This window comes from Antennarius striatus, chromosome 19 (assembly GCF_040054535.1).
Source record: "Antennarius striatus isolate MH-2024 chromosome 19, ASM4005453v1, whole genome shotgun sequence".
NCBI classification, from domain to species: domain Eukaryota; kingdom Metazoa; phylum Chordata; class Actinopteri; order Lophiiformes; family Antennariidae; genus Antennarius; species Antennarius striatus.
The window spans coordinates 11,893,003-11,905,000 of NC_090794.1; the positions used below are offsets into that span (position 1 = coordinate 11,893,003).

The 11,998-nt window shown below is 42.4% G+C and overlaps 3 protein-coding genes across 7 annotated transcripts in view; 1 reads left to right on the forward strand and 2 right to left on the reverse strand.

The window, feature by feature from the left end:
• Window positions 1-14: 14 nt before the first annotated feature.
• Window positions 15-1,365, reverse strand: LOC137613009 (uncharacterized). Its single transcript, XM_068341782.1, has 2 exons — window positions 1,182-1,365; window positions 15-535 (listed from the first exon to the last, which is right to left on the reverse strand). The coding sequence occupies exons 1-2, from the start codon at window positions 1,363-1,365 to the stop codon at window positions 15-17; spliced, it is 705 nt and encodes a 234-aa protein (XP_068197883.1).
• fam228a (family with sequence similarity 228 member A) lies at window positions 181-4,736 on the forward strand. 2 transcript variants are annotated; one of them, XM_068341781.1, is made up of 9 exons: window positions 181-284; window positions 2,291-2,395; window positions 2,797-2,961; window positions 3,033-3,110; window positions 3,206-3,400; window positions 3,606-3,686; window positions 3,788-3,854; window positions 4,130-4,235; window positions 4,342-4,736. In XM_068341781.1, the coding sequence occupies exons 2-9, from the start codon at window positions 2,291-2,293 to the stop codon at window positions 4,496-4,498; spliced, it is 954 nt and encodes a 317-aa protein (XP_068197882.1). In that variant the 5' UTR covers window positions 181-284; the 3' UTR covers window positions 4,499-4,736. The 2 variants fall into 2 exon arrangements, with proteins under 2 accessions (XP_068197882.1, XP_068197881.1); XM_068341780.1 differs by lacking the exon at window positions 181-284 and having other exon boundaries at window positions 2,258-2,395.
• itsn2a (intersectin 2a) overlaps window positions 4,562-11,998 on the reverse strand; it is a 43,619-nt gene continuing 36,182 nt past the window's right edge. For 2 of the 4 annotated variants that reach the window (XM_068341771.1, XM_068341772.1), the window contains 14 exons: window positions 11,569-11,665; window positions 11,101-11,292; window positions 10,874-10,918; window positions 7,986-8,107; window positions 7,803-7,909; window positions 7,482-7,665; window positions 7,272-7,370; window positions 7,006-7,173; window positions 6,594-6,806; window positions 6,382-6,503; window positions 6,214-6,296; window positions 5,675-5,758; window positions 5,429-5,602; window positions 4,563-5,187 (listed from right to left, as the gene is read on the reverse strand). In XM_068341771.1, coding sequence (XP_068197872.1) covers window positions 5,036-5,187; window positions 5,429-5,602; window positions 5,675-5,758; window positions 6,214-6,296; window positions 6,382-6,503; window positions 6,594-6,806; window positions 7,006-7,173; window positions 7,272-7,370; window positions 7,482-7,665; window positions 7,803-7,909; window positions 7,986-8,107; window positions 10,874-10,918; window positions 11,101-11,292; window positions 11,569-11,665 — 1,842 coding nt within the window. In that variant the 3' untranslated portion in view covers window positions 4,563-5,035. Of the gene's footprint in view, window positions 5,188-5,428; window positions 5,603-5,674; window positions 5,759-6,213; window positions 6,297-6,381; window positions 6,504-6,593; window positions 6,807-7,005; window positions 7,174-7,271; window positions 7,371-7,481; window positions 7,666-7,802; window positions 7,910-7,985; window positions 8,108-10,873; window positions 10,919-11,100; window positions 11,293-11,568; window positions 11,666-11,998 lie in introns of all 4 variants that reach the window. The other 2 variants (XM_068341769.1, XM_068341770.1) reach the window with 2 other exon arrangements.

Consider the following 11,998-nt stretch of genomic DNA (forward strand, 5'->3'; position numbering starts at 1 on the left):
AAACGCTTCACAGATTATCTATACACAGGTGGGACGTCAACCTTGATGCGTAAAGCGCTGACGGGATCTTGACAAAATACGGAAATGTATTCCAGCACTTTAGAATTTAGCTTTTTCTCACTCTCTTTGGCTCTGTGCCGCTCTTTGTCCCATCTATCCTTCTCGCCGTTCATTTGAGAGAACAGGTTGATCTGGATGGTGCGTAACGTGGCTGCCAGGATGTAGAAACCTCCCTGCATCATGTGGCAGAAAGCTGCGCCCAGGCTGAGCGCTGCGCCCATCAGGTTGGGAACCGTCTCGCACACCACGCACATACCCTCCAGGAAGTGTAGCAAGCCTTTTCGAGCGAGAGGCTGACTTTGGTAGGGGTGGTGAGCGAGGGGCGGCGGGTTTTGTTGGGCATGATTGATCAGGTACCTCGCGCAGTCCGCCAAGTGGGTGGTGGCTCTGCGCAGCGGGAGCAGCGCCAGGTACAGGTGGCAAGTCGCTTTGGTCAGAGCATGGAAGAGCAGCCGCAGCTCCAGAACGGCATTGCCTGGAGATAAGAGGGTAATGGGTCAGATGGAGGCTAATTTAACACAGCGGCGACTGTCAGCAACCATTACAAACAACGTCTGCCCAATGGATTAGAGTTCTTCCTCCTGCCATGTGCGCGTCAAGCAGCACCCGATTAGAGCACGCACATTGGGTGTCCAGGTGCGGCTTCACGCACGGCCCTCAGCACGGGATCTCTTCTTCTTTAAAAAGATTTAAACGTTCTGAAAGTAAAAAAAGTGGGCCTTTGTATTAAGATTGACCGCTGGAACAATGTGATAAGAACATTTGTAAGAATGTTCAAATGATCTCGTTCGAAGAAAACTAAATCTGGCTCTTGATTTAAATCAGAGCTTCTCATCCAAAGATGTGCTCGACATAACCGAACACCTGAAGTAGGTGACAGGTATTTGAATTTATGAACCTAAATCTGAGATTAGACTAACCTCATAATTCGATATCTGTGCTCCGTTCGTCATTTGGATCGGGTAGTTTTTAAAACGCATAAGTAATATATTTTAAAAAAAACAGTTGACGTTTTCTAGAGAAGAGTGTAGTATTTTGTCAAACTGTGACGTTACGTCATCCTTCAGGATGTCACCAAGTTTCCGAACAATTTCCAAATCTCAGTGAATCTCATCTCTTACCGTCTATGAAGCAGAAAATCCAGAGCAGGGCAATAATCGCTGCCAACCAGGTCCACCAATCCATGTGGTCTCCCCCCTGTCCTGGACTCGGCAACGAAAAGAAGACGTGGAAAATCTCCAGCTGGGATCTGGAAGAAGCCCTGCCCTGTCTTTTCGTTAATACGCACACATTGCGCGTTTGCATTCGTTTGCATTCTCCGCAGGTGCTGCAGCCTTTGCGCGACTCCGTGAAAGTGCGTCTGAGGTGTCAACAGGCGCGTCAAGAGCGGCACAACATTTAACCCGCAACACCTCAGTGACCCCCGAGCTCTGACCTCATTGGTTCTAAGGAGAACCCAACCAGTCACAGGACTATTTAAGATTATTTTAAATTGTGTGTTTATAGTCCCATTTGCATAATTGTATTTTTTTATTTCAAATTACTTCTATTCAGATATCTGTATTTTTATTCTCCACTGGTACAATCTAGAGAGTTTGCAGTAACGCACGACCCGGTTGATTCTGTGATGATAAATAACATGCGTTATAGACACATGTTATAAATCATCACATGTTAGAGGTTTTGGAGATAAAGTCAGAGAGGCCAGACTGAGATGGTTTGGACATGTCCAGAGGAGAGATAGTGAATATATTGGTAGAAGGATGCTGAGTTTTGAACTGCCAGGCAGGAGGCCTAGAGGAAGACCAAAGAGGAGGTTTATGGATGTAGTGAAAGAGGACATGAAGGTAGTTGGTGTGAGAGAAGAGGATGCAGAAGACAGGGTTAGATGGAGGCAACAGATTTGCTGTGGCGACCCCTGAAGGAAAAAGTTGAAAGGAGAAGAAGACATGGTCGGGGTTCTCTTAATTAGAAAGTTTATGCGCTTTTCTTTTTTTTTTCTTTATTTCTTTTTTTTTTTTAAACCAAATTACTACAGATTACAACACCCAGAATCTCTGTTTCTTTACATTTGCATGCGTGGCAAATAGCATATGCGCGTTCCCTGAGCGCGCCCGTGCGCTCTTTTGCGCAGGTGTCATGGCAACGGAACACCTCCAAACAGTAGGACAGATGGACTCTCCCTTGGTCTCTCTCTCTTTGCTACAGCTCTGTTGTTGCCTTGTGCTAGATGTCAACTTTGAACGAACTTCTGACGTCAAAACTACCGGAGGTCTCGTCCAGTTCCGCCAAACGTTTAGAAGCGTCTGATTCAAACGTTCTCAAACCAGCAAAGGTAGGAAAATACAGCAGAGCCGTGTTCCAGTGACGTAATGGTAGATTGTAAATAAGAACACACTCTAATTCAGTTTTATAACAATCTCATTATTTTAGTTCTTAATATAATGTGAGAATCAGTGCTATTAGAATATAAGACAGTGGTATAGGTCAGAGTGTTATATATACTATGTGTGTGTGTGTGTGTGTGTGTGTGTGTGTGTGTGTGTGTGTGTGTGTGTCTCCCTGTGTGTGTGCAGTCATAAAAACTTAACTTTCTGAAAATGTCTTTTTAACCTGACAATTCTTTTTGTTCGTTGCGCTTGTGAAATGTTCAAAATCAAATTTTATTTGCGTTGTGGTTTTAAAATAAAAACTAAATCTTAGCAGAAGACAAAAATGATCCTGCTGACGTTTCAGGAGTTCATGGCAGAAGTAAAGGGAGCAGGGAGCAGAAGGAGCCCATCTCAGCCAGGTTCCAGGAGGAGCACCAGTAGATGTTTAATACCAGGGAAGGATGAAGACTCATCCTCACAGCTGATAACCAGACATGACCTCTCTCCCTCCTCCATCAGACGCCTGCAGGTATTACACTCAAACAGGCCTACCTATACAAACCAATGGAGAGAATTTTCTCACTAGATCTGTCCGTCTAGGAGAAGATAGAAGCTGAAAACCACCAAATCAAAGAAATAATCCGGCCTCTGATGGAAACGCAAAATGGTTTTGTAAAGGTAAATATCCCAATCATTGTGTTGTTTTTTGATTCATGATAAAACAGGTCTGTAATCATAAAGAAGCACTTATATTTGTAACCATCTTAATTCAGGAGTTGGAGGTGTTTCTGAGGCAGCAGGATGTGGCAGAGCTGAGGAGGAGGGAAATGCTGCACAGGAGCTGGACTGATCGTGTCTGGGTTCCCCTCCAGAGGAGGGTGGAGGAACATGTGTCCCTCTATGCTCCTGTGGAGGCTAAGAGGCGCCAGAGCTTATATAGAGACTACCTCCATCACTGCAACAACAAGGTTAGCCCATCATTCATCCTGCTCAGACTGTGATGAAAAATAGATCAACCACACATCGCTAATGGAAACAGCTTTTACCTTGGGGTTAGGGTTTAACTTCCTTCAGACTTTTTCATATCTTTTTACACTTTATATGAAACAGATAAAACTCACTCAGAGATGTTTAATGTTCTATCTCACTCTAACTAATGTCTGTAATCTTCAGGGTTTTGTATTTCTAGATACCTATGATCTAAGAGAATACAACCCTTTTCTTCTTAGTATCAAGATGCCACACTACCTCAAGGTGATTATTTTATGATTAACATTTACAATTTAAAAGATATTGACCATATGAAGAATTCAGAATGTGTCTGGTGTTGGAAAGTCATCGCTGTATGTCTACAGGATCCAGGGTACCTTCAGTTACATGGACGACTAGAGGGGAAGAGAACAAAACGCTGCTGTGAAGCAGGTATTAAAAAAAACCAAGATCAAGGTTTGCTTTGAAACGTCTCTTGTATTTGGGGGAATTGAAGTTATTTTTATTTCTATCCATGGCTATTATTGTATGACCCACATTTGTGGAATAACTTTCTGTAACAGTCTAACATTTTAGCTAAACAGTATTTTTTTTTTGTCTTCAAATTCTCTCAACCCAAATCCAAACTATTTGTGAAGTTATCAGTTGATTTGCGATGGTTTTTATATTGCTCTTAAAATTTCAAATCAATTTCTGTTCCATCTTAGGAAATGAATATAAGCCACCTCAGACTGGCACCTTGTCAAATTATCTGGTCTGTGAATCCAGAAAATTATCAGCGAAAGACCCGACTGAAAGAAAGAATTCTGGCAGGCATGACTATATGATTTCTAAAAATTAATATTTTTATTTAAACGCTGTAGGACCTAAAAGGAATTCACAGAATCAGTAAAATAATTTGTTGACGTGTCTCTTCCAGGCTGGACACCATACCCTACCACACCAGTGCAGCTGCTGCACCCGATGGAAGGTGCTTTCAGTCCGGCTGCTGGTTCTCCAAATGTGGAGGTCAACACCAGCCAGCAGGGGTACACCAGGCCTCAGACAAATACTCTAGAAAACCATATTTACCATAAAATATTGTGGAAATGATGGACAGGATGAGAACGTTGTGAAACACTGACTCCTTGCCAAAGAAAGATTTGACTCTATGTACATTTTATTCATGCCTTTCAGGACCTGATGGCACATTTAACATGAACATGAACAGTAGTGCGCAACATTTGAAACATTCAGCATAAAAACGAAACATGAAAGTTTGTGAACATACAAGTGAATCTGTGAGTAAAAACCAATAAAAAGCCTGTATTCCTCCATTAAGTGTAAGACACTTTACTGTTGGAGTGTGATGACATGAGAATTTAAGAAGACTGTCATGTAGCAGCTCTAAACAGTTATATTTAAGGCCATTTTTGTATGCATTAAAGTGGTGATCATTTAAATATTGGCAATTATGATGACCTTTTGGCTCCGCTCCTTCCTTTTCTGGTTGAAGGTCACACACAGAACGGTTTTCATGAATACCCGCATTGAAACATGCAGGAAGCTTTGGCTGTTAATCCAAAAATATATCTGCTGTTCATTACTATATGACAAAGTGGTGTGTCTGGATGTCATTTAGTTGGTTCATACAGATGAAGGTCTAGTTTGACCCAAACTTCTCCTGTGGCGACCTCATGCAGTAGTAGGCGACGGCTTGCAGCTCCTTTGCTCTCCATGTCTTTCTTTATAGTGGCCACAGGTATTTCAGTGCGACCCAGGAAATCTGAAGAGACAGAAAACAGTAGCTGATTAAAACAGCTAGAATAAAGAAGGAAGAATCCTGCTTAATTCTAGTTCACTGTTTTAAATAAAAAAAAGAACAAATCAGCGTCATCTGCTGAACAAAACATGCAACGGCGACAACTTCTGTGATATTAACGGAGACAAAGCTCGTATGGAGAAGATCAAAGCTGCTGACAGACAAGTGAACCAACTAACCAGCAGACACAAATAAAACCACTGACCATCTGGTGAGAACTGGTCCTTCTCAAACACAGTGATGCACAGGACGTCCTGATAGAGGTCTTTGATAAAGAACTGGCAGTTGAAGTTCCACTTCGGGTTGAGTGTGTCGTTGATTGCTCTGGAGGTGTAGCACTGGGCCCCCATTGTGAGCTCACAGTAGGGGTCGCTTTTTCCTGCGGGGACATGTGCATTAGTTCTTTTTAAAGAAACATGAGAATAAACTGTGACTTGCTGTGAACAGATACCGTTGGGTTTGCAGGCTTTGAGCTCCTGAGCTTCAGTGACGGTTACCAACAGTCGGCCAATCCCACTGCTCTTAAGGGAACGAGCTAAAACAACAACAACAATAAACACCCATTAGGTTTTGACAACAGACAAACCCTGCATACACATCTATATACAGCAAATATACCAAATGATAAATAAGCTTTATTATTAGTAAACCACTGAATGGAAACCACCTCCCGTAATATAGTTTTTCCTTATATTCTAAGAACAAATAGTCTGAACATATATATTATTCTGCTGTGCTCACTATATATTTATCAACTATCAGCGGCATTTCACAGGTTTTCATTGTTGGCTATTTAAAAATTTTCCATTGATTAATTAAGGATTAATTAGAATGTTTGAGACTTCTTTACATTTTGAAGTTGATGGTGAGATGAGTTGTATCATCAGAATTGTATTGCAGTTACTTTCAGGTCAGAACCTTGTGATTTGACCGGCCATACTCGTGATGAAAGTGTTGAACATACGACACATAAAAAGGGGAGCTGTTCACCTTGGTAAGCCTTCTCTCTCTTCTTCTTCTCTGTCTCTATGAAATTTTCAGATGCCGCTTTGATTTTCTGAACCCAAGTTGTCCTGCCAAAACATTAAATACACAAATTCTATTTACATCACACGTTCACATAGTTAGTGAAGTGTGGCAGACATGTGCCCGGCCTACCTCTCATTCAAGGTCTCAGTTTTTAGTGTGTAGACACGATCGATATGCGAGACGTGAAAGAGTGGCTCATCGCTGGATGGGTCTGGTGGCATTTTCACTAAAACCTCATTTAGAAACAGCGGCTGCATGAAAAGAATAAGGGATGGATGACAAACGGATACCCAGGGTAGTATATGACGGTAAACATAGTGACAGACTTCAGGCTTGCTTACTGTTTTGTACATCTTCAGCTGAATGTTGGTCTTGAGGCTGAAGAGCTTGTCTGGCCCTGAGGAGGAGAAGGATTTGGCACTGTGTGTGAGGAGGAGGAAATCACTGAAGAGGAAAGCCCACAGCTCCCTGCTGCTTTTGGTTTTGTAAAGTCGACCACTGTGCAGCAGCTTTCGAGGACCGAGGCAATTAGTCAGCGAGTTGAAGACTAAGTGCTGAAAAACAGACAGGAAGAGAACGAAGCGTGATGAAGGGAAGGGTGGAAACTGTCAAGTACAGGGAGTACTTCAGCGAAAAATTGCCCTGCTGTTGTGTGTTTGTTTTTGTTTTGCTACGCCATTAAAAAAATTCAGTCATGAAGGAGAAGAGTTACCAGAAGTATGGAAGGAGAAGTGAGTCGTGTCTGGTGATTACCTCTATAGCCCCCTCACACTGGACGTGACTCTGTATCCACTCCAGCCTGTCTGAGTTCTCCTTCTCCCGGACTCCCTCGTTGACCTGAGAGCACAACTCCTCGGCTCGCTCCAGAGCTTCTCTAAGTGGGCTGCGGTCTGCATGACCATCTGGGGTGTGCTCCAGGATCTGACCAACCGGATGACAGCTCATTAGCCAGAGACTAACGGTGATAGTGAGTGATAATGAGAACACATGCCCTATCTATCACAGTGTTTTCCACTCACGTTCTTTATGAGAAGGGGGTAGCGGGTGATCCTCTGCATGGGCTTGAGAAGGAAGCTGGACAGCGGCATCCCTTTGCAGCGGTAGTTAGTGGCTATCTTCTGCTCAAGAGGATGCAGACAGGGAGAGGAAGAGAACATTTGGATTCACTGCATCTCCTAGTACCATGTGTGTCTATTTAGTCCATTTCTATCCTTTGCCACTACTTGTACCTTCATGAAGTCTTTAAAATCAGGCTGGTTGTTTGTTTTGCTCTGTAGCAGGGCGGCAGCGTTTAGCTGACAGGAGCAAAAACGGATGTAAGGCTGCATGTGAGCGAGTTCTGAAGCCAGCAGGTCTCCTATCAGCTGAACCGGCATGTTCTCTCCTCCGGTTTTTTTACGCACTCGCAGCGCCCTAGGATGATGGTGATGGAGGATGTGAGGAATGTTACAGGTTGTTGCACATTAGCGTTCATATGTACAAAGCACATGGTATAATCATGTTTGTCCTTCAGTGGGCGAAGAAAGACAAAAACTTTTTGGGATACATACTTGAGTAACTTGGTGTTACACATAATCAACTCCCTCCAGTTAACAAAGATCGTTCCCATCTCAGTCTCCGTCAGACGACCCGACTCTGACATGGGCTTGTGGAAGACCTGCATGACAAAGGAAATTAAAACATGAAGAGAATGTTACCAAAGCTTCCCAGGGTGTTTGCATGTTCGTCTATACCTCTAGAACGAGCTCCAGGTCCTCCACGTAGGTCTCCTCGGTCTGGATGAGTTCATGGATGTAACCTTGTCGCTTCCTCTCTTGAATGGTCATGGTGTCCAGCGTCATCAGGTTGGCGCACCCTACAGCGCAAACGCAGGCCAGCAAGCATGCAGGAACATGCATGCATGCACAAATGACATCAAAGGTGTTCAAAACTTTCCTGTCAATCACGTGTCCATCATCACCGGCACTCATCACTCATCATGTTAAAATCTTCCTTTATTATAAGTCCAATGGTATCGTATTTACAGTTAATGCACAGACAAGAGTGAGGCACGTAGTAGTCGCAGTCAATGAACATACCAGGCAATCTTAATGCTACCACTGCAGCAAACACTGAATCAAAAACAAAGCACCTTTCTCCCTCCAAATGATTGCATAGGTGTGAATGAGTGAAGTAGCTAATGGCTGTGAGAAAGAGCAGTGGAAGACTTGATAGTTCAAGGCTTCGAGGTGCAAACCAGGGCCTCATCGCCTCTGACTCCACTCTGAAACAGTTGGAAAGCTAACATCTGCATGTTTGTTTTGCTGGTGGTGTCACAGTTCATTGAAGAAGTCTCGATCATTATTGTGGAAGCATTAATAAATATAGGAATGCATAACAGGTTGACAATAAAATCACAATAAATGACTTTTAGTATATAAGCATTGCATTAGCAGGCAGCGATAAAGGTTACAGATGGTTTAAGCGGCAGTGAGTCCTCACATTGGTCCATTTTAGCAAACTTTAATGTTGTTAGTGCAAGAATGAATGACCCTGTTCAAAATCTACTTCATTTAGAAAACTATACTGTATTACTTCAGATTGACAGCGCTCACATTCTATACCGTGTCACTGAACTGCTATGTTCTCAATTTTCTTTAACTTTAGCAAAATTGCAAATGTCATGCCTTCGTATCAGCAGGACAGAAAGACACATCTAGCTGCCTCTTGGTTAGTTAGTTAGTTCAACAAACATCAAGGGAAACAGAAGGAGGGTGGTAAGAGATAGATGCCTTACAGAAAGAGAAAAAGGAAAAAGAGAAGAGCAGGTAAAACGAGGTGAAAAAATAAAATAAAAAAAGAAGGAACGCAACACATCACAGTCCTAAACAGTGAGACGGAAACGCAGAGCCAGGCTGTTCTCCCCGGTGGCCGGGCTTCCTGACGCGACAGGGCAATTCTGAAGGGGTGAGGACGAGGAGGAAAAGGAGGAGGAGGATGAAGAGAGAGGAAAGCCAGCACTACTGTCCTACAGAGGAAACAGAAAGCAGAGATGATGTGGAGAAGCAGGAGGGGGGAGGTGAGTGAGATGAAGGAGAGGTGGAGAGACAGCAAACATTAATATAGTTTAATATTAATGCTACACTCATACATGCAGGTGCATTAATTATGTATTTCTGGAGATGTAAATGTAGTTCTAATCACATCTGGAGCGTGACGGCGATGTCGTATCGAGTGAGTGGGAGTGGGAATCTAAGTGTCATTGTGTTTGTGTCCGGATATTAATCCAGTTCATCCTAATCAACTACACATCGAGTGGGTTCCGTCTTGTTTACATACATTCCCCCTGCGACCGGGACAGGGACAGGAAGCTCCGTGTGTGTGTGTGTGTGTGTGTGTGTATTAGTGCTAAATTATTTTCTCCATCCCCCTGGTAGGCTTATTCATTTTTTCCGTGCCCCTGGTAATCCTACTCATTTTTTTGTGCCCCTGGTAGTTCCATTCATGGTTAGACCAGCAGTATGTGAATCAGCAGTGAGGAAACACTCTTCCCAACAGACAGATGATCATTGCAGGTTAATATGCACAGATAGATTCACTGAGGAAAAGCACATTGTGTATCATTTCCAAACAAATCAGGGGAAATTAAAAATGCAATTTTCTTTAAATGGGGAAAAAGGATTAGGATTAAAAATAAAAAATAAGTTACAATAACTACTCTGTGGTTCTTCCATCCAGCTCTCAGTGATTTATTTAATGAACATTTTTTTGTTGATTTTCATCCTCCTCCTTTTGCCGAGTGTTAGATGAGAAGACTGACACCACTCAAGTCATTTTAAGACGGAGCGGCACTTTTTGACCCACTTTGAGGAAGCATTTATTCTATTTTCAAATGAGCTCTACTTTCTTATGTGGGGCAGATGACTTCATGCTGAGTTTGGTCACGCTTGACTGAAATTTTTTTGGGGTCTTGTCTGAGTATGGAGACACGATCTTGAGAGAAACAGCTATAACGGCTTCCTCCAGCTAATCTTAAATGAACACTCCCCTCCTATACTAATCCTCTTCTATAAAAAGGCAGGAAGATTTAGTAGAAATTAAACCTGCAAGAATGCTAGAGCTGACGACACAGGATAATATTTTTGGCAGTCCTGCATACAAGACATCAAGTTGGTCGATTCACATCATTTTACAATAGTGACCTTGTATTGCATGGCAGACACCCACCTGTGACAACTACAATAATAATAATAATTATAATCTAATGGTCCTCACTATTTTTTTCTTCATTTTTCCAGTCTTTATGCTAAGCTGACTGGCTGCTAGCTCTAAGAGAGTTCAACAGATAGATACAAAGTGGTAAAAACCTTCTCATGTAAGTCTCAGCAAGAAAGAGCTCAAGCACATTGTATCACATCCCACTTTAATTTGAATGGTTTTAGATTGTTGGTAAAATCTCAGGATTTTTGAAAAGGCTCGCCCCTTATGCACACTTTAATTGAAGGGAATTAAATCTTCTGTCCAGTTTTTGTCCAGCTCATAAAAGAGGATGTGAAACAAGATTGAGCCTCATAAGCGCCGTGGCTTTGTGTTCATCAGTGACCCCTCAGTGATTTACAGACACCAACTCCTGTAGGCTTACCGTCACTCTCTCCATGCTCTGACATGGATAAAGAACCTACTGTACCTGAAGTGAGCCAAGTCAACCAATCAGATTTTTCAGCGATGACACAATTCTGCAGATGTTTTAATCAGTTTACTTGAATCTGTCTAAACCCAATAATAATCCCATTACGTGTGTGAATTATTAATTTTCATCCAGAAAGAGAAACTTCAAAGGCAGGAAAAACAAGCCTTAGGGTGACTCACATTGCTGGCTGGGATCTGATTCTGTCGTCATCTTTACATAATTGGTCGGAAGCAGGCCCGTCACCCCATTGGCGTCACCTTTCCACCAGTCCGGATTGGTCTTGTCCAGGATGCTGATTAACTGACCCTTGGAAAAGCTCAGCTCGTCTCTATTGGCAGCCGTATAGTCGTACATTGCGATGACCTGGCACACTACGCGATCAGAGGAACACATGGAGTTGGATTTAAGCGTGTTGTGTGACATGTTTCTGTTAAGTGACTACTTTGCTTGTGATAAAATTGTGGTTCTCAAGGTGGAAATATCTTGATTACACTGAAATTGTTCAACTATTCAAACACTTATCACACCTACAGGGTTACTCTTAACGGTTTTTCTCATTCCTTGACTTTTAATCTAAATACATTGTAAGACTGACATTAGTGGCTTTGAAGGAAACATCAACCACTGGATAGATTGTCAGCAGTCACCTGGTAAAGGGGATGGAGAGGGTTTGCTGCTGGAGGGGCCCAGGAGCTTCACATTGGTAGATTGAAACCACCCTCTCTGTCGTTTTTTGCCCCGGGCCTGGAGGAAGAGAAGTCATGAAGATCAAAATAGATCTCCTGTTGGTTCTGCTCCAGATTCTACACTGACAAACGAGTTGACCGTGTTAAGAAAGTGTCATAATGTCAGCGGTGTGGATGACCTACACTGAATACTACATCTAGGTCAGAATTAAGTGGTAGATTAAACATTAATTTAGTTTTTCTGAACGTTCTTAATACATTACGTACATAATACATTAATCATGGATGTGTGTCTACAGTTTCAATACATTCTCTTTACAATAAAAGAACTTATTAGTCACTCAATCAATCAATCAATCAATCACGCAACTCAACAAAAATTAATCAATAC

Bases quoted from the DNA above. Each gene is read 5' to 3' on its own strand.
- LOC137613009 (XM_068341782.1), bottom strand. From the start codon at position 1,365: ATGCAAACGCGCAATGTGTGCGTATTAACGAAAAGACAGGGCAGGGCT. The intron at 536-1,181 runs GTAAGAGATGAG...TCTTATCTCCAG, and splicing joins GATTTTCTGCTTCATAGACG to GCAATGCCGTTCTGGAGCTG.
- fam228a (XM_068341781.1), top strand. From the start codon at position 2,291: ATGTCAACTTTGAACGAACTTCTGACGTCAAAACTACCGGAGGTCTCG. The intron at 2,962-3,032 runs GTATTACACTCA...CTGTCCGTCTAG, and splicing joins CCTCCATCAGACGCCTGCAG to GAGAAGATAGAAGCTGAAAA. The intron at 3,687-3,787 runs GTGATTATTTTA...GTATGTCTACAG, and splicing joins AGATGCCACACTACCTCAAG to GATCCAGGGTACCTTCAGTT.